The 18519-nt window shown below is 37.9% G+C and overlaps 1 protein-coding gene across 2 annotated transcripts in view; it reads left to right on the top strand.

Annotated features, from left to right (window-relative positions):
- Positions 1-18519, top strand: part of kcnh1a (potassium voltage-gated channel, subfamily H (eag-related), member 1a) — an 80895-nt gene that overhangs the window by 28735 nt on the left and 33641 nt on the right. For both annotated transcript variants that reach the window (XM_008428788.2, XM_008428789.2), the window contains 3 exons: positions 4855-5012; positions 8952-9223; positions 16541-16740. In XM_008428788.2, coding sequence (XP_008427010.1) covers positions 4855-5012; positions 8952-9223; positions 16541-16740 — 630 coding nt within the window. The remainder of the gene's footprint in view (positions 1-4854; positions 5013-8951; positions 9224-16540; positions 16741-18519) is intronic.

The following is an 18519-nucleotide window of genomic DNA, read 5'->3' on the forward strand; positions in this document are numbered from 1 at the left end:
ATAAAAGACTAATAAAACTTCCTCCAGCAAAGATGCCTCAAAAGTATGACGGGTTTGAAACCTGCAAAAGGCCAAATACCAGAAAATCTACGATAAATAAGCGAGTCATAAGTTCAAAGCAGTTTGAATCTCAGCAGGGGCTGATGAGACACAGGTGGAAACAATAAATATAATCACAGGGACAGAAAAGTGTAGGAGCAAATCCAGATATAAAATCCACAGGCAGACTGGTGAAATAAAACAGAACTCGTAAGATAAACAAGGCACAGAGGGGCCTAATGAATTGAAAAAGACACACTTAAACTGAGACTCTAACGTTTGCACTTCATGACAAGTGAAGCGAATAGCACCAGAAAAAGAGATGGCATCGCTTTGTTGGTGGAAATGCCATAAGAGAAAAAAAATCTGCTGATCCTAAGCAGATTTCTTTATGGACTTACTTAGCAGTTGGTTTATCAAAGTGTATCGTATTTACTTATGAGCTTTACTATGATTTGTTGTTCATTATGAAATCCAATTACTCTTTTATAGAGCAGTATCAAGTTTATTTTTTGTCTTTTACTGCGGTAGTTCAGGTGTACCAGCAGCAAAGTGCCAGACAAGCACGTGGAAAACTGAGCAAAAATAACAAAAAGATGGAGACTGAAAAATAATTTCAAATATACAAAGTAAATTAAAAAAACGGTGCTTATGAAAATTCTTAATTTAGTGCAAGTAAATTATATAGTTTAAAAACTGTTTAAATTGATTTTGTATATTTTATAAATATCCGGTTTGCAAAAAATATGGAAACCTCAGAAAAGAAATAAAGATATTTAAAAATGACCGAAAAATGAGCTGAAATCAAAAATTGTCAAGAGAAGTAATTTCTGTAATGAGCTCGGCAAATGCGCAGATTCACCAGGTGTTTGCTAATTGCTGCTGCGGAGCTGAGTGGGTGAGGTGTGGGGGAAACGCTCTCTGTGGGGCGGAAGCTGCAGCTCCAAGGACAAACTTGAGGGAGCAAGCGTTTAGGCACCCTGAAAGAATCAAAGCAACCCTCTAGGTATGTTTATTTTTATTTTTTATGAGGGAATGACATTTAAGGTTCAAAAAAGTTGTATTTTTTTTCCCATAATACACCCGCTTTAAAAACGTGTTAGTTTAAATAAATGTAAAATACACCATTGAAAGAATAAAACGTTGTCTGTCTATAGTGACTTTTAAGTTAAAAGTGTTCGGTAAAATCTTAATAATTGACCATAGCTAACATTAGCCCTATGCTAGCTTGTTTAGCAGCTATAATGTTAATGCTATTCCAAGTAACGAAACAAGTTTTCTGCTGTGAACTAAATTCAATTCCACAACCCATTCATTTTAACATTATTACACAGCAACATTTCACCATCTTATAATTTTTTTTATTCAGCCTATGTTAGAGGCTCAAGGACGTCTCATGGGGTCTCTTTTTTTGGTCTTTTCCCCCCAAAACTTTATTTGATGACAATGTAAAAGACCAACTTGAGCATGAGAAGACACCCGCTGGCCGTCTGGACTCACTTTTTGCCAGCAGCTTCAACACTGCCTTCTTGATGCCGCGCACTTTCTTCATTCTGTTCTTGCGTTCCTTGCGCTGTTTCCTTGAGATCTTCTTTTTCTCATGCAGAACAAGCCTGGCAAGTTTGTGTTTGGGCTCATTCTTCTTGGCATAGTCTAAAGAGTCGTAGAATCTTACTATGGCAAGACAAGGTTGCCAAACTGAGTCCTGAAGCCAAAGACAAATACAACATCGGGGTGGTCTTGGCAAGCATCTCTCTGATTTCAGTCTTTGGGACTGTGGCCTTGCCAGGATGGAGGACATCAACAACCATCTCTTTTCCTCTGAATCAGTCGGTTCATCATAAACCTGCAGGTCCTAACTGTTACTGTCGTTCATTTTGACGCCGGCCTCGCTTGGGGACGTAAAAGAGAAGTCTCACGGGGTCATTGTGTATCTTAAAAAGGCTGTGACGTATGATGAGGCTCCTTCTATTGTCTTTGTTAGCCCAAAAAACTGGGTCGGCGTTTGTTTGAAACTGCCCAACTTCTGTCCCAACAGTACCAACTCTGCATTTGGGTTTAATAAATACCGGAGCTGTCATCCTGTAAGTCAAGCAAAAGAAGATGACCTGGAAGATGACAAAGTGGCAAAGTTTCAGAAAGAAAAAACAAAACACCTACTAACAGATGATGCTGCAGAGGAGCAACTAATTATATTATTCTGAACAGGATGTGAATAAATTATGAGAAACTTGTGGAAACTTCTTTCCTTTATTGGATTGGCCCCAAGGTCTTTGTGGTGCATAGCTGCTGTAATGCTCTTTCTGATTTTTCTGAGTGCTATGAATAATCTATTTTTTCACCACAAAGTGATAAGTTAATAATTTAGCCCTCACATTTGACACAAAGGGGATGTATTATGTAAAACGTTGATAGAGGTGTCAAATGCATAACTTTTATTCTCATTACATAAGATTTATCAACTTCGACCGAGTAAACATGCTCTTTTTAATTAAAATATGAAGAGGGGATCAAAAGCAGGCATCTGGCTCTATCGGTAAAAAACAGATTGGCATACACTTTTTATAGAGACACATGCCATTCCTTTCTCATTGTCTGACATTTAAGCTGCAGTATATAACTTTTATAAAGATTTTTTAAAAACATATTTGTTAAAGCTATTATGTCCTGACAGTATAGTATGAGACAGATAATCTATGAGAAAATAAAGCTCCTCTTCCATGTGGTCCTACTACCATCTGCAGAATTGGACTGCTCTGTCAGAAACAACCAATCAGAGCCAGGAGGAGGAGCTTAGCGCTGTCAATCACCCTCGTGTAGGTTCTTTAAATTAGACCAATGTTATACTGCTCTAGGTCAAATTATTTTTATCTGCTAAAAGCAAGAATAAATAATGAGAAGCATTTTTGAACGATGTTTAGTGTCATCTTAAAGTTCTGAATTTACAAACACTTAGCTTACTGTCCATTAAACAAACAGAGCAAACTCTTAATAGGTTCATTAACAACAGCTGAGTTACATGGAGGCACAACTTTGGATTCATTTCAATGCAACTGCTCAAACACACTGATATCATGGGAATATAAAAAACAATTCAGGCAAGTTTTCAAAAACAGAATTGTGGCCTTCTTCAAGTCTAAAGGTTCCGCTTTTATCTGTTTGTACAATTATATCCAAGAATAGCCTCATTGTGGGAATGTCTAACTACCATACCGTTCAGGAAACAAGCAAAAAGCCTTTTTAAGATGCTGACTGAAGCTGGTAAGAGAAAGAGCAATTATCCACACTAAAACAAATCCATGTATTAGGCTAAAAGGCCACTCAGGGAGAAATAATCTATTATTAGAATAGCAACATAAAAAGCAAGATTGCATCTTGTAAGTGAACTTGGAGACAAAGACCATAACTTTCGGGGACTTGTCCTCTGGTCTATAAAACTAAAATTAAAGTGTTTGCCCATAAAGGCCATCATTGCATTTGGAGGAACAAGGAGGAAGCTTGCAAACTTGGGAAACATCAATCAACAGTGAAGTATGGGTGTAGCAGCATTGTGTCGTGTAGCTTTTTCTTTTGCTAAGGAGAGAAGTCTGCTGCACTTCACAAAGTAGATTGCACCATTAGGACAGAACATTATTCCAAAATATTGAGGAAACCTCTCAAAACCTCGACTAGGAAGTCAAAGCTAAGGCATAACAAGCTTAGGTCCAAAAGCACGGTGACCCCAAAGCGTACCACCAAACGGTTACAAAGAGGCTTTCGGATAAAAAAAGTCAATGTTTAGTAGTGGCCATTACAAGTGTCTGATCTAAAGGCTGAAAAGTGATTTCATACAAGCTGAAGTTTAGGTGTTTGATGAGCATCTCTGACAGATCAAGTGACAGCCAACACAGCAGTTGTACTCGCATTGCAGACCACAGCACTTTAGCTAAATCAATACCCAGATAGTGCACAGACACACACATAAAGAATACCAACAGCACTGCAGAGCAGACTGATGGGATTGCAGTTGTCGCTTTGAATCAGTGAGCGGGCGTTTCAGGTTGCAGCTAAGCTGAGTAGACATTTAGCCTTTGGTTAGAGCTGCTTAGAGTTGTAAAGTTTTATCACGTTGTAGGAGAATGCTTTTTCAATCAAATCTTCATGATTTTTTTTTTGTTCTTTTTTATTTATTATGTGCTTGTTGCTGCTAATAAAACATTTAGGGTGGGTTTTATTTTTATATTGTGGCTACTCTGAAAAGCTTTCAAATTTTTAAAATATATTTTATGTTTATATTTGCTGTAGGTTTTATTTCAGTATTCAGATGTTTAAAAAATCTGTGAATCGGATAATGTAGGCCTCTTAATTTTATTTTGACATGCGTCAGTGGTCTGTCATCCTGTTAAAAAGGAAAGCAAGTGAAGAAACTACAGATATCATTTTACCTCGTATTCAAAATATAGAGAAATGTTTTTGATTACCCACAGCATAATCAAATCTAAGTCAAAATACATAAACATTCCCCTAAATGTGCAACGTAGACAAAAAACTGAAAAATCTGTAGTCTTTATCTAGCTGTTAAAACTGTACTTTGAATTTAAGTTTATGTTTTAGTAACAAAGCTAAAAAGCAATGTAAAGAGTAAAGAATTTAGTCAAAATGTGTTATAATTGAGACATTTATTTTCTTGACAAAAACAGATATTTTTTATTGACACTTTTGAGCAAAAACATGAATAAGAGAAAAAAATGTAAACTTTTGCATATTTAAAAAAACTCTACTGAGAATCTCCCAATGCTCTTATCTGACATGTTTCCTGTTTGGCTTTTCTTCCAGGGGATCAGCAGTCTGTTCAGCTCTCTTAAGGTAGTCCGGCTCCTCCGTTTGGGTCGGGTCGCCCGCAAACTGGACCACTACATCGAATATGGGGCGGCCGTCCTGGTGCTGCTGGTCTGTGTTTTTGGACTGGCGGCACACTGGTTGGCCTGCATCTGGTATGTCTGCATGTTTGTCCCAGATCAACAAAACATTACATAACCCTTTTTCGCTCCGCAATATTGCAGCGCATTGATTGCAGAGCCATTTCATATAAAAGAGGTCAGTGGTGAGGCTGATCTGCGCATTAATTATATATTTTTTGTAAACACGCTTGCTTTCACTCATCAAACCAGAATCTCAAAGGCTAAAGAGTTATTACACTTTGAGGAGAGTTATTATTTTACTCATTAATATGCAGATTTATGGAGATAGGTCTCCAAAATCTAATCAGATCATCGACGCAGCAGGGGCGCTATAGAGTGTAATGGGGACATTAAGTTGCCATTATGTGTTGTATCTGATTTATTGGGCTAATGAGATCTACAACATACTGATACGCAGATTATTTATTACTTTGTCTATTTATTGCTCCTCCCACACAGAAAGCAGAAGAAGTCTTTTTTTTTCTGTTGTTGTGAATAATGGACTAATCTGCACTGTCTTTTATTTATGCTTTTTTCTTTTTTTTCGGATTACACACTTGTTACACATGTTCACTCACTGTCAGTTTCACTCGGAGGCTCCGAGCGGCACGGTTTGCATCAACTGTCGGTCCAGACAGCATAATCAGACCTGAATAAATGTACCTTATGGTGCTCCAAAACCAGACAGCGATACCAGTAAAAATAGCTCCTCTGTGGTTTCAGTGGTTGCCATGGTCACACGCGGAGTCGCGTCGGCGACTCGAGAAAAGTTTAACCGTCGTCAACCGGGATGACAGCAGCCACTGCAGGAGCTGGCTTCCTGCTCGCTGCCTGTCATTTTCTCTTACGTAGAAAACAATGGAGGTGGCTGAAGTGTTAGTTTTACTCTGGGGCTGGAAAAACAAAAGCATATTCTTGCTCCCGAATAAGAACACTGGAGATTTTTTTTTATTGTTGCATAAAAAACCAAAAAATATTTTCTAAAGAGTTAAATAAAGGAAATCAGGCAAAAAGGAAACGTGTAAGCATTGCCTCATCCAATTCTGTTCATTTATTTTCTGGAGAGTAAAAAAATAAGAGGGCCTTTTATACAGGAAGCCTGGTATTTTCATATGCAAATAGCTAACTCAGACAGGTGCTCCTGATGATGAATTGTTTTTTCAATGCACCTTGGATTCTGTCAGCACTTGCAGTGAATTACTCACTAAAATTCTCTCATGAAAACCACATAAACCCTAAAGAGTTACAAAAATAAAATGTCTCAAACTGCAACAGCTGTCGTTTGCTTGGGACTCATGTTTTGACCTTATTTTTTGTTCTTTTGGCACAAATTCTTCTTTATCATCTCTTTTTCCATGGCATTTATTGTATTGTTACTATTGTTTGTACTTCTTATCCTAAATTAAGGTCTTTTTTTGGTTTTCATCTCTGTTTGGTCAATCTGTACAGTGTTGTTAATTATGTTCTTGTGTATTTCTATTTTTAGGGATTTTTCTTTTGTGGTTATTTCTTTATCATGTCAATTAGTTTGTGATCGGTGGTTTTCTGTCATTTTTTCTCAGTTGTGCATCCAAGTTATTACTCTTTCTTTTTTTTTTTGACACTATTCGTCTTCCTTTCAAAAAGCTTTTTTCTTCCTGGTCATTTTACATGAAAAACAATTAGCTTAATTTTGTCAAACTACAATGTATAATAGACAGTTTTATTGAGCTCAAACAATTCAGACTTTGTGATAAGACTAATCAAGTCCTGCATATAGTCAGGGGATGAAAAGGGTTGTGTGAAATGTTTTTCAGTGTGGATTCACATTTTTCTTTTCTTTAGTATGTGCACAAAAGCAAAAGCAGAGGAGAAAAGAACAAACCAGTCTTTGTAAGCTAAAAGTGTTTTTATAAAAATCAAACATTTTGAAATAATTTCCAGTCTTGGTGAATTGAAGTAAAACCTACAGTGGAATGCACATCTAATTACATTTATTAATTACATAAAAGTGTGTAACTTTTGTAAAAAAATAAATTTTTACATATTCGTTGAAACTGTGACTATGCCGTGACCGTATGGTATGAGATAAATAATATGTAGAAGAAAATCAAGCTCCTCTGCCTAATCTCATGCTAACTTGAAACAACCAATCACAGTCAGTAGGCAGATCTTAGCGCTGTCAATCACCACTCCATGTGGCGCTCCTTCCCCCCTGTCCCTCTTACGCTGCATCTAGAGATTGATCTTTTCACAGATTATCTGTCTCATATCTTACTGTCATGACATGACAGTTTTAGCAAATACATGTATATGATTTTTTATATGAAAGTTACATACTACACATTTATGTAATCGTGTACTTTAATACAAACATGTTCGTATGCTCAACTTTGCATCTCAGGAGAATATTTTTGTCATCTTGTTTATTTCAAAAACGATTATTCAGACTGGTGACATCTACAGTGTTACTCAAAATGTTGAGTAAAACTAAATAAAAATGTCATCCATGTTGTAAACTAATGACCTAACAGAATAGCAAATAAAAGATTTACAATGATCTGACAGGATATGAAGGACATCAAGAGGTGAATTATAATAATGCAGGATGGTGACGGGCACATGTGTGTAGTGTGATAAATAACCCACATCCAGGAATCTCTACTACAAAGCTGGATTAGTGGTTTAGTTCTGGATTCTCATGCTCCACAAAGCTGGTTCACTTCTTAAATAAGTTTGTTACCATGGTAACTGATGTTGGTAAGCTAACCTGCTGTAAGCAGATTCGAGTTTTTAGTTTGAAGAGATGCATTATTACACCAACGAAAACTTCAAAATGGATGTAAACTTGAGATCTAAGACCTGAGATGAGATTAAACTGTTGGAAGAAATGTTCTCTTTAAGAGTTCTCTTTAATGTTCCTGTATGAAATTACGCCTAATGACAGACAGTACAAAACGAAGTGCATGTATTTGATTATAAAATGTAGTTTTCAGTCATGAGAAACTTGAGACTTGACTTGGGCTTGACACTCAAAGAATTGAAATGGAGTTGGATTACTGCTCATTTCTGTTTGGAGGTGAAGACTCCAAAGGGTTTTTTAATTTTTTTTTTTTATCTTAATAGCTTTTATCCTGGTAAAATAAAATAAAGATTAAAAAAACATCTAGCAGTCAATGCTAAATTTATTAGAAGCATCTAAAGTAAAATATTTACAAGCCATTTATCCATTACAAATTGTAGAGCAGTATCATAAAGTGCCAAACTGCTTTATCTTAGCTTTATCATATTATGATAAAATGTCCTTGTCTTGGTTTTGTTTACATTTTCTTGACAGAAAATGATCTCAGATATTTAAATTGTTTTAGCTTTATGCTTTGTCTGTGCTTCTTCGTTGTGATTTTTGTCACAGATTCTAAATCTAGATTAAAAGTGTGGCTATTAGATATGTTTTTAGTGAAAAGTTGCATATATGCACATAAAGATTCAGAAGAGGCACTTTGACCTTTCCAGAAGGCATTGCTTTGGGAACTCCACAAACAAGTGTTTCAGTGAGGACATCTAACCTTTAGTACATTTACAGAAGAGCAGTCCTGTGTGGACGTAGGCTTAGTTTTTGTTTAAATAAAGGTTTCATTATTTTCTCGGCCTTCTGGGGCGGTTGCATTTTTACCCTCTCTTCACTCTGACTACACAAAACTGGGTCATTGGGATTTTTATTCTCATAATAATTTACTGTGATTCTTTAAAGTCTCAAGATGATCTGGAAATTTTTAGTGTGTTTACTTGAGTTGCAAGACACACTGTTGGAAATAACTTTTTTCTTTAAGAATAATATTTACTTTCTCTTCGGCCTTTATTGATATTTTTACTTGAACCTAAGTAGATCCCGTAACCTCTATCCACTAGAGCTCTTCACCGCTGTGCCTTATGATGTAAAAAGAACATTATGAAACACTATAATTGAAAAGCTGTATCATTATTTACCCTCAGGTATAGCATTGGAGACTACGAGGTGATTGATGAAGAAACCAACATTGTCCGCATGGACAGCTGGCTCTACATCCTGGCTGAGACGATGGGCAGGCCCTACCGCTTCAACACCACTGGTTCGGGGAAGTGGGAGGGCGGGCCCAACAAAGACTCGGTCTACATCACCTCCCTGTACTTCACCATGACCAGCCTGACCAGCATCGGCTTCGGCAACATCGCTCCGACGACGGACGGGGAGAAAATCTTCGCTGTGGCCATGATGATGATCGGATGTGAGTGGAATGCGTCCTTTCTAGCGAGGCAGATGTGTTATGCTTTTAAAAGCCACAATGTTGACGTGTGATGAAGTAAATTATGAATGGAGCAGCGAAGTTTAGAAAACAGAATGCTAACAGATGAGTAGCAGTGCGGTCCATTATGCTGTTCAGTTTGAACATCTTACAATTTATGGTGACAACTACCTGTCATTAAAATCTCAATAACCGACCTATATCTAAACATCCTTAAAAAGTCTTAAGTTTTAAATTTATGTATCTAAACATCTTAAATTTCAGGTCTTATGATTTAATCTGATATATTCTATGCAGTTTATTTTTGTCACTGTGCTATTGTGTCAGGCAGAAGTTTGAGTTGCATGCAGACATCTTCATTGTGCTCTGTGACTTGAAGTGGTTGATGCTACTGCTAACTAGCTGCTAATATACCTTTATAGCCAGCTAGCTTTTTTCCATCAGTCATGGGTTAGGGTTAATTTATCGGCAGTTGGCTAGACAACATTCATCTTCGCCACTGACTCAGTTTTGTTGCAATGATATTTGCAAAAAAGCTTAGCACTACTACTACGTAAAATTTACAGTTTTCTATTGTACATATCTGTGATGATACAGGTCTTAAATTTCATTCATAATGGTCTTAAATAGCCTTAATTTGAGTCGGTGAAACCCGCAGAAACCTCCGTCATGTTGTTGGACTCCTGTTCTTCCTGAGCTTTAAACGAGGATGCTCTTCCTCCAACAAACGTTTGATTGACTCTCCTATCGATAAAATAAGTGACTTGAAGCCTCATAACTATTATTTCTGAAGTTTTGTAACAGCTTCTTGAAGCTATATAACTGAATCCCGACTTTTATGTCAACGGCAGCACAAATTTAACATCATACAGAGAAAACTCTAATGAATTCCACCCCTTAGTTTTCTTTTCAATCTCATCAGTGCTGCTGTCAGCTCCATTCAGTCTGATTTAATACAATGACATAAAGTAAAGTGACATTTCACTCATTATCTCAGTCTGCTTTGTGATAACGCGTTAAAATATTTAGATTTTCTAGCACATGCTTTCTGTTATCCTTCCTGAAAATGGTAGGCCCGAAATGGTAAATAAGATGCTAACATAGCAAACTAAACTTTAGAGCAAATTCATTAGTTTACAGTGCCTTGTAAAAGTATTTACACCCATTAAACTTTTGCCACATTTTGTCACACTGCAACCACAAACTTCAGGGTTCTTTATGGGGTAATAGAGCAACACAAAGCAGCTCATAATTATGAAAAAAGGAAAACCGGCAAATTCGATTTTCTGAAAAGTGTGACATTCATTTTTATCCACTCCCCCTTTACTTTGATATCTCAAACCAAACACGCCTTTTGGAATAAGTGTGAATTGTTGCACAAAGGTTACATCATCCTAATTGAGTGAAATATGGCAGTGGCAATCTTGGGAGAAAACCTGGGGCAGAGGTCAACCTCTCAGCAGTACAGTGGCCCTAAACACACAGACAATAACATACAGTGGAATAATTTAAATCACAGCATTTTCAGGTGTTATAATGGTCCAGTCAAAACCCAGACCTGAATACAAAAGAGAATCTGTAACCAGATTTGAAAACTGAAGTTCACAGATGCTTACCATCCAATCTGACACAGCATGAGCTCTTCTGGAAAGAAGAATGGATAAAAACATAAGACTTACTGAAATATTTGTTTTTTAGGAGAACAAATGATGAATATAAATACACGACTTAGCTTTAAAACGTTTTTAAACATGTATCACTTTATATTCCTATTCAATAAGGTTTGAAGTTTTAAAGTGACATTTCAGAGAAGCTCAAGGCGTAGGAATTTTTTCTGCACATCAATATACACTCACACTGCAGTAGTCTGATGGATAGCACTAATCTTGTTGTCGGGTTGCTCTTCGTTCGTAGCTTTGAGCGGAGGTATATCTTTACCAAACAAGACTTCCATTGACTCCACTGTCAATACTAATAAAACAATTGAGCAGGTTTGAAACCTCATCACTTTATACGCAGAATTACATAACAGCTTCTTGTAGACATGAAGCCGAACAGAGCAGCTCGATATGAGCTAACGTTATGTTAGCGTGTAGCAAATATTTAACACGATACAGAGAGCTTTGATGAATTCCACCCCTTTCTTTTGCAACCTCATCAGCGCCGTTGTCAGATCCACTCAGTCTGAATCAATACGACAACATGAAGTATGAGGACGTTTTAGTCGCTACCTGGGTCGACTGTTTGAAAACGAGTCAAAATGGTGTTTAAAAAGGGAACATCTTGGACCTTGGAGCAACTTCAACAGATTACTACAAACGCTTTTGTGATGATCTGTGTTTTCTGTGTAGTTATTTTTGAGGTTTTTCTGTGTTTATTTAGTTCTGTTCCTCTGTTAGTCTCTGTCTTCCCTGATGATTGTTCCCAGCTGTGTCCAGTTCCCTGATTACCTTCCCTGTGTATTTAACCCCACCTGTTGTCTCTGTCCTTCATCGGGTCCTCGTCGTATGTGCATTTCTGTCTTCCCCGTTGCTCCCTGTGCAACCTGTTTGGATTCTGTTCATTTGTGGATTATTCATCATTAAACCAACTTCCTTATGACGTCCTGGGCCAGCCTGCGTCTCTCTCACCACTTACCACCACCGATCATTGGAAATCGGATCGGCCAAAATACAAGTATCAAACCGGATCAGCCCCAGCATTTCTATCCAGCACACAAACCCACTGATTAATAATAAATGGGTCAGTTCTTGTCATTCATATTGTTGACTATTGTTGTCTGAGTTATGTGACGTGATCAAGCCTTTTCTAACAATCCACTCTACAAAGTGCTGATAATGTATTGGGCCAATGTGAGTATTGACTAATTGTCAAAGCTGCAATATCTGTATCGCTTCGGAAATAAAAAGTTTTATTGGGACACTTCTAGTTGAAACGACTACAGCAAATTGTGAAAAAGGGTGTGAATAACTTTGCGAGGCACCGAGTACGTTTGCTTTTTTTTCCTCACCCAGTGTTGTTCAGAGTTCTTGTTATGCTGCAATTGCTGGACTGGAAGTTAATATCTGCTAACAGAGGCTGGAAATGTTCTTTCTTTCCACCGTTATTAACGAGGGTCTCGGCTTTTGTAGCTCATAAAGCCGCGTACAGCACGGTGCCATTACTGCACACAGAGAGCTACCTCGCAGCAATAACTGACGCCACCAGATCAATTTAGCACTGCTCTCTCTCCGATCCCACCGCAATCACCCCTCACCTCCGCTGTACTTTTGTCAGCTACAGTCTCAACGCTGCACACACACGCGCCCCGTCCCTCCACCCTCCATTCCCCTCCTTCTACCTTCATTCCGATTTGCCTGTTAGGGTTTATGAACGCTCTCCTCGAGGGAAGGGGGGGACCCGGCAAAAGAAAAAACTAATTTTCAGACCCATCTTTGTCTCAAATTTTCATTGTGAGAGACAAATCACCTTAAATCTCTCAAAACCAGACCGCCTCAAGAGGATTCTGTTGTAGATGCAATCTAGTCTACTCCGTGGCTGTTCTCCATGAAATATGGATGCGCTGATTCTTGCTATTTTTACCAGCGGCATCGGATCGGCGCTGGCAGCAGAGGATCACAGCGTGGGGAGGGATTGTAGGGTGGCATGGGAAACAGTAAGTGGGGATTGAGTGGGGGGGGAGTTGTACTGTACATTTGTCCTGTTTCCATAGCAACTGGTGGCCCCCAGGGCTGGAGTTTCTATCAACTATGCTTTAACTACCTTCAAATGAGCCAGCTGTTTGATGGCATTCAGGGAAGTTGTGTGCGGCAGGAAGTACAGGAGGATGTTGCCAGCTAGATGAAGCTCCTCCGTGTGCAGCGAGAGATCAAGTTTCTTTTGTAATAACATTTCCTGCTCTGCAAAAGACGCGCGGTTGTCCCCGAAGTCTCGCTAAATGGAGTTGAAGCTGCAAAGAACTGTTTTAGGTCTGAAAACCTGTGATAACATGTCTTTACAGCTGAGAGATTGTGATGGTTCCCCCCATTAAAGGAGTCATGAGCTGTTTTTAATTAGCATTATTCCCCTATGTGGCTTTTTTCACCTCTGATTGAGAGCGAAATAAACAAACGTGCATTGGTGACATCATACGATGTCATCGTCATCGTATGATAATTGAAATGTTTGGCTGGCATGTTTCCCTCTCCGTCCCTTCAAGCAAGGCTAATTAGGGCTACATTGCCAAGAGAGCACTGCTCACACAGAGCAGACATCTGATAGCTTTGATCCACACGCGCCAGCTGTTGCCACCTCTGATCCGCTGCTTGACTCTTTCCTTTCGCCTTCCTTGATAGAAGAAACGAGTTTGATTCTTGCGTTGACTTGTGATGTGGGACGCAACGTCCTGGAAGCAGCTTACAGCATCTCGAACTGAAGCTGAAACAGTAGGTTTTCCCCTTTGGCAAGAGGTCTTTGATTATATTTGGGCCCAGTTATGATTAATGCTCTGTAATTTCCCATCGGATTAATTTAAGCGTTCATGGCATAAAATAATATTCGGTTTGGAGGCATATTTGGTCCTGATAAGGCACATAAATATGAGGTGTTCATGCCCCTATAAACTTTTTCACATTTTGACATGCTACAACTACAAACTTCACTGGATTTTAATAGGATTTTACGTGTTAGACGAACACAGAATAATGCATAAATGTGAGGTGGAGCAAGTCTCTTCCCTCTGATTAACTCTTAGTAAATTCCAGAGTAAATAATTACCCTATTCAGTAAATAATCCAATTGTGTGTAGTTAATTCTTAGTACAAATCCAGCTGCTCTGTGAAAACAAAGAACAGCACAAAGAAGAACAAGGAACACAGCAGACAAGTCGGAGAGAAAGTTAGATTAAACAATAATGTAATATTTGTACATCTCAGAACTTTGGTCAGTCCATCATATGGAACTTCAAACCTACTAAGCAATGCCTGTCAGTCTAAGCTGATACTTTCTGTCAGGAGAGCATGAACTGGAGAAGCAGGAGGTGCATGCTGTACCAAGAACCACTGGAGGAAACAACATGAAAACCTCCACAGAGGACGTGAGCGCAACGTCCTTCTTTGCAAAATGTAAACAAAAATGAAGTGACATCAGATTGTAGGATTCCTCTTTTGTCTTTGGTAAAAAGCCACGTGCCATTTTTCCCCACTAGTGCTACACACACGGTTTGTTTTGGTTGTATTTACCCAGGATGCCCTGGGTTTGCTTCCTGTTTTTGGAACGGTCTCCAGTCCGCTTAGCATTCACATATGCCTTCCTACCGCGTCAAAATTGTGATCCTCTGTTCTTTGGAGGACCAGAGTTTGCTTTTTTGATCCGATTGAACATTCACACTTCCTCCAACAAATCAGTCTTTCTACTCAAGCAAACTAGAGTTCAATTAAAACAAACTAAACGGGGCTGGTGTGAAAGGACCCACACATTTCAGCACAGTAATGGCCTCTAAGCTTAAAGGCAGATCTTATATAGAATCAGTAGTATGAAAACTGATGATTAGTTTTCCATCCAATATGACTGAGTCTAAGCTATTTTGTATATAATGGGCTAAAAAGTGGTGTCTATACAAAGCTTGTGCAGATGTACCATAAAACACTTTCAGGTGTAACCAGAGAGAGAGGTGGTTCTTCAAAATGCAAGCTGCACTCTCCCAATTTTTGCTAACAAAGAATTTTGAAAACCGTGCATCGTTTTATTTCCACTTGACATAATAATGCACTGTCTTGTGTCTGTCACATAAAATCCCAATAAAATACCTTGAAGTTTGTGATTCAAAATGTGAAAAGGCTCAAGAGCCGTGAATACGTTTTGCAAGGCACTGGAAATGGCAGAGTCTTTTAGAGCTGTAGCCATCAGCGCAGAACAATGAAACCTTCTTGGACGAGTGGCCAGACTGAGGCCATTCCTCATTAATAGGAATTTGCCAAAAGGATCTTGAATTATTCACAGACCAAGAAACAGAAAATCTTCAGGTTTAATGGAGCAGATTACAAGATACTCTGATCAGGATTTTAATCTCTTCATAGCTCAGGCTTTATTAAAACTTTTCATCTTCAGCCTTGAAGTAAACAAGAAATATATTTTAAAAAATGAGAAGCTAATTCTCTTTTTATTTGGTTAAGCAAGGAAATTTAAAAATAAAGATGATGTGAGGTTTGTTTGAAGCTTCAGGCTTGAAAGCCAATATGTTGCACTGAACGTGAATGGGCTTTACAAGTGAAGATATCAAACTCTTCCTCGGGGGGCTGTTTTACATGTTTTATAAATGACGTGAGCAGCTAAACATGTCAGCACGGAGTCAAACATGGATGGCTAATTTTGACTGAAAGTCTCACACACTGAGGGGAAGTTTGGCTTTTGACAAGTCAATAACTTGAAGTACAGCTAAAATAAAACCCAAGTGGGGTCACGAGGAAAGAAAGTCTGAAGAGGTCTGAAGTCAAAGTCAGCATCACTGGAGGAATCTAAAATTAGTAACGCACTGATGCTCCTCATCCAGCCTGTCCGAGACAGAATGTTTCTGCTTAAGGATACATAAAGAAACCCTCCAAGACAGTTTGATGCTGCTGCTGTTGCCAAAGTTTCCCCAGAAGAAGCATAATGCAAAAGGTCTCGAACTTGAAGAAGCATAAAAACCTTTTCATCTGCACTGTATTTATTGATCGGGAAAAGTTTTTTTATGTTTTATTTTTTCTCCCAGAGAATATTTGGCTTTGTATGAGTAACTTTCTTCTAGGTCGTGTTGAAGCTTGAGATGCAAAAAAACAAGAAAAGTTTTTAGGAGTCTCTGGGCGTTAAGAGGGCGTTATCTTTCCTCTTTAACCTTTAAAATGGGATTTTTTTAATAAACTGAGCAATTCATTAAATAAAAGCCAACAATAAAAACAGAAATCCTGCTGCAGGTTTTCTTACTTCTGTGTGTTACAGTTTAAACAACCGACTTTCACATCCTGCAATTGCTATAACAAAAACATATTTTCATAAATTTAGCTTTTTTTAATAAAGAATATTATATATTTAGCAATACGTTTACTCGATTTTTGTTTTGACGACAATTAACCGTTTGAAAGACGTAGAGAATTTCTTTTAACAAATAAATGAACTAGCAAGTATCACAGTTTAAAATAAAAATTGTCAATAAACTGTATCACTCATAAAGTTATTATATGTTAATTAAAACATACATTACCAAAACAAACTTAGAATAAAAGAGTAGGACAATATTTTTTAGTAAATACTGTCATGTAAATACTCTCTGTGTTTCTACAGCCCTTCTTTACGCCACCATCTTTGGTAACGTGACAACCATCTTCCAGCAGATGTATGCCAACACTAATCGCTACCATGAGATGCTCAACAGTGTCCGGGACTTCCTTAAACTCTATCAGGTCCCCAAAGGCTTGAGTGAAAGAGTTATGGACTATATCGCCTCTACCTGGTCCATGTCACGGGGCATAGACACCGAAAAGGTACGTTCTTCTGTTTCTTTGCCCGTTAGTTTAAAATATTTTAGCTAAAATAGTGGAATCATGTCTTTTGGAGAGTGTATTATTCTTCAGAAATCAAATAAGATGCAGTATGTGGGAGTTTTTTTTTTTTTTTATAAAAATGCCACATGAAAGTGCTTAATTATGAGAAAATAGTGTGAAATTAATATAGCTCCTTGTTTAATAATGATTTAAATAGCTTGGACTGTGGATAAAACAAATGAATCTCATCATTTGTCATCAGTTGGACTCTAGTCTTCTTATTGACAGATCAGCTTTGCAGGATTGTCACGAAATGCTTTCATGAATCCAATCTGTGCACATCCAGTGAAATGGAAATCTTTCTGACTGCTTGCAGGTCATATCTTTGGGTTAATGTGTCTTTTGGGCAAAGTAGGTTTGAGCACTCTTTAAGCTTCAGTGTGATGCATATTCACCCAGAAAATAACATTCAGTCTTGCTTTTTTATTTACTGAATGTGAATCGTGCCCAAAATACATTGTCAGTTTTCTCCTGAGATAATTCCTGCTTTCCTGTTTCTGCTCCTCCAACTTCTGACCAAAAGAAATCACAGCAGTCTAACAAAGTCCCTGTGGATTTTCATTATGTTTTTTTTTAACTAGCAAGCTAAAAAAAAAATGACTGCAAGGAATAATCCGTGACATCTGTGTGGCTTTGATCCAATTTATCCCATACACCACAGTATAACTGGGAAATTAAAGTTGTTTTGTTCAATGTCATCTTTTCAGCTGAAAAGTTAACAGCAGCGAACAGAAAAGGTAAACAGACTAGAACCTAAAACAGCTTTTTAAATGTTCTATTATTGTTGCATTTTTTTCATTTACTTAATCAAAAAGCTACATTTGATGTTAATTGCAAGAATTTAATAAGCATCCGGAGGCCCATTTAACCTAGCCAGACGAGTTGAGTCTAATGAACATTCTCCAAGCGTGAGGAACCAGTGATTTTTGCCAGGAGCTTGCACAGTCTGCCTTAATTTGTTCCTCTCCCAAATTGCAGTAATCCACGTGGGATGAGCTCTAAATTAATATTCTCGATTAAACCAGAAGAAGAAACCATTAGCAATCTTGTTAATACACCCCTCAGTTTTTATGTGGATTTAATAAATTTGACATCAAGTCTAGAATGCGTGTCTGCAGCAACAGATTGTTATTTCTGACTTTATAGCTTTTTGGTTGTCAAAGGCGTAGCATGAGCTTCTGCTCTTATAACCAAATCAGAGATGTTTTTGAAGTGGTTTTCTGCTGAGAGGATGTAACCAGTCAATATCTTACCTACAGTAAGTATTTCTCTCAACATCTTCATTTAATGAATCAAACATTAGCTTTAGCAGGAATATTTTACGACAGCAAAAGCAAACCTATGGCATTTTAAACAACTCCAAGCCAAGCATTATTTTGCAATCCTTAAATCTGTGTCACAGTTGCACAAGAAGATTATTTACATTAAAGTCCATGGTTATTTACAGCAAAGACCAGGGTTAGTGCTCCATTTTATTGGTCCCATTTAAAACATGACTGTTGTGTGCTAAGAAAAAATATTTCAAATCTCTTCTGTTTTTGGATTATTTGTCACACTTAAACATTTATCATGCGTTCAGAGGACGGCAGGGGGCACTGGTGGACATTTTTACAAAAGGGGGCGCTGGGATGCCTTTGGGGGGCGTTTGGTCGAAGGTAAACTTTACACCTTAAATGCACAACAATGCCAGTTTAGACTTTGAGCAACTTGGTAAAACTG

The sequence above is a fragment of the Poecilia reticulata genome, linkage group LG15 (assembly GCF_000633615.1).
Source record: "Poecilia reticulata strain Guanapo linkage group LG15, Guppy_female_1.0+MT, whole genome shotgun sequence".
Classification (NCBI taxonomy): Eukaryota; Metazoa; Chordata; class Actinopteri; order Cyprinodontiformes; family Poeciliidae; genus Poecilia; species Poecilia reticulata.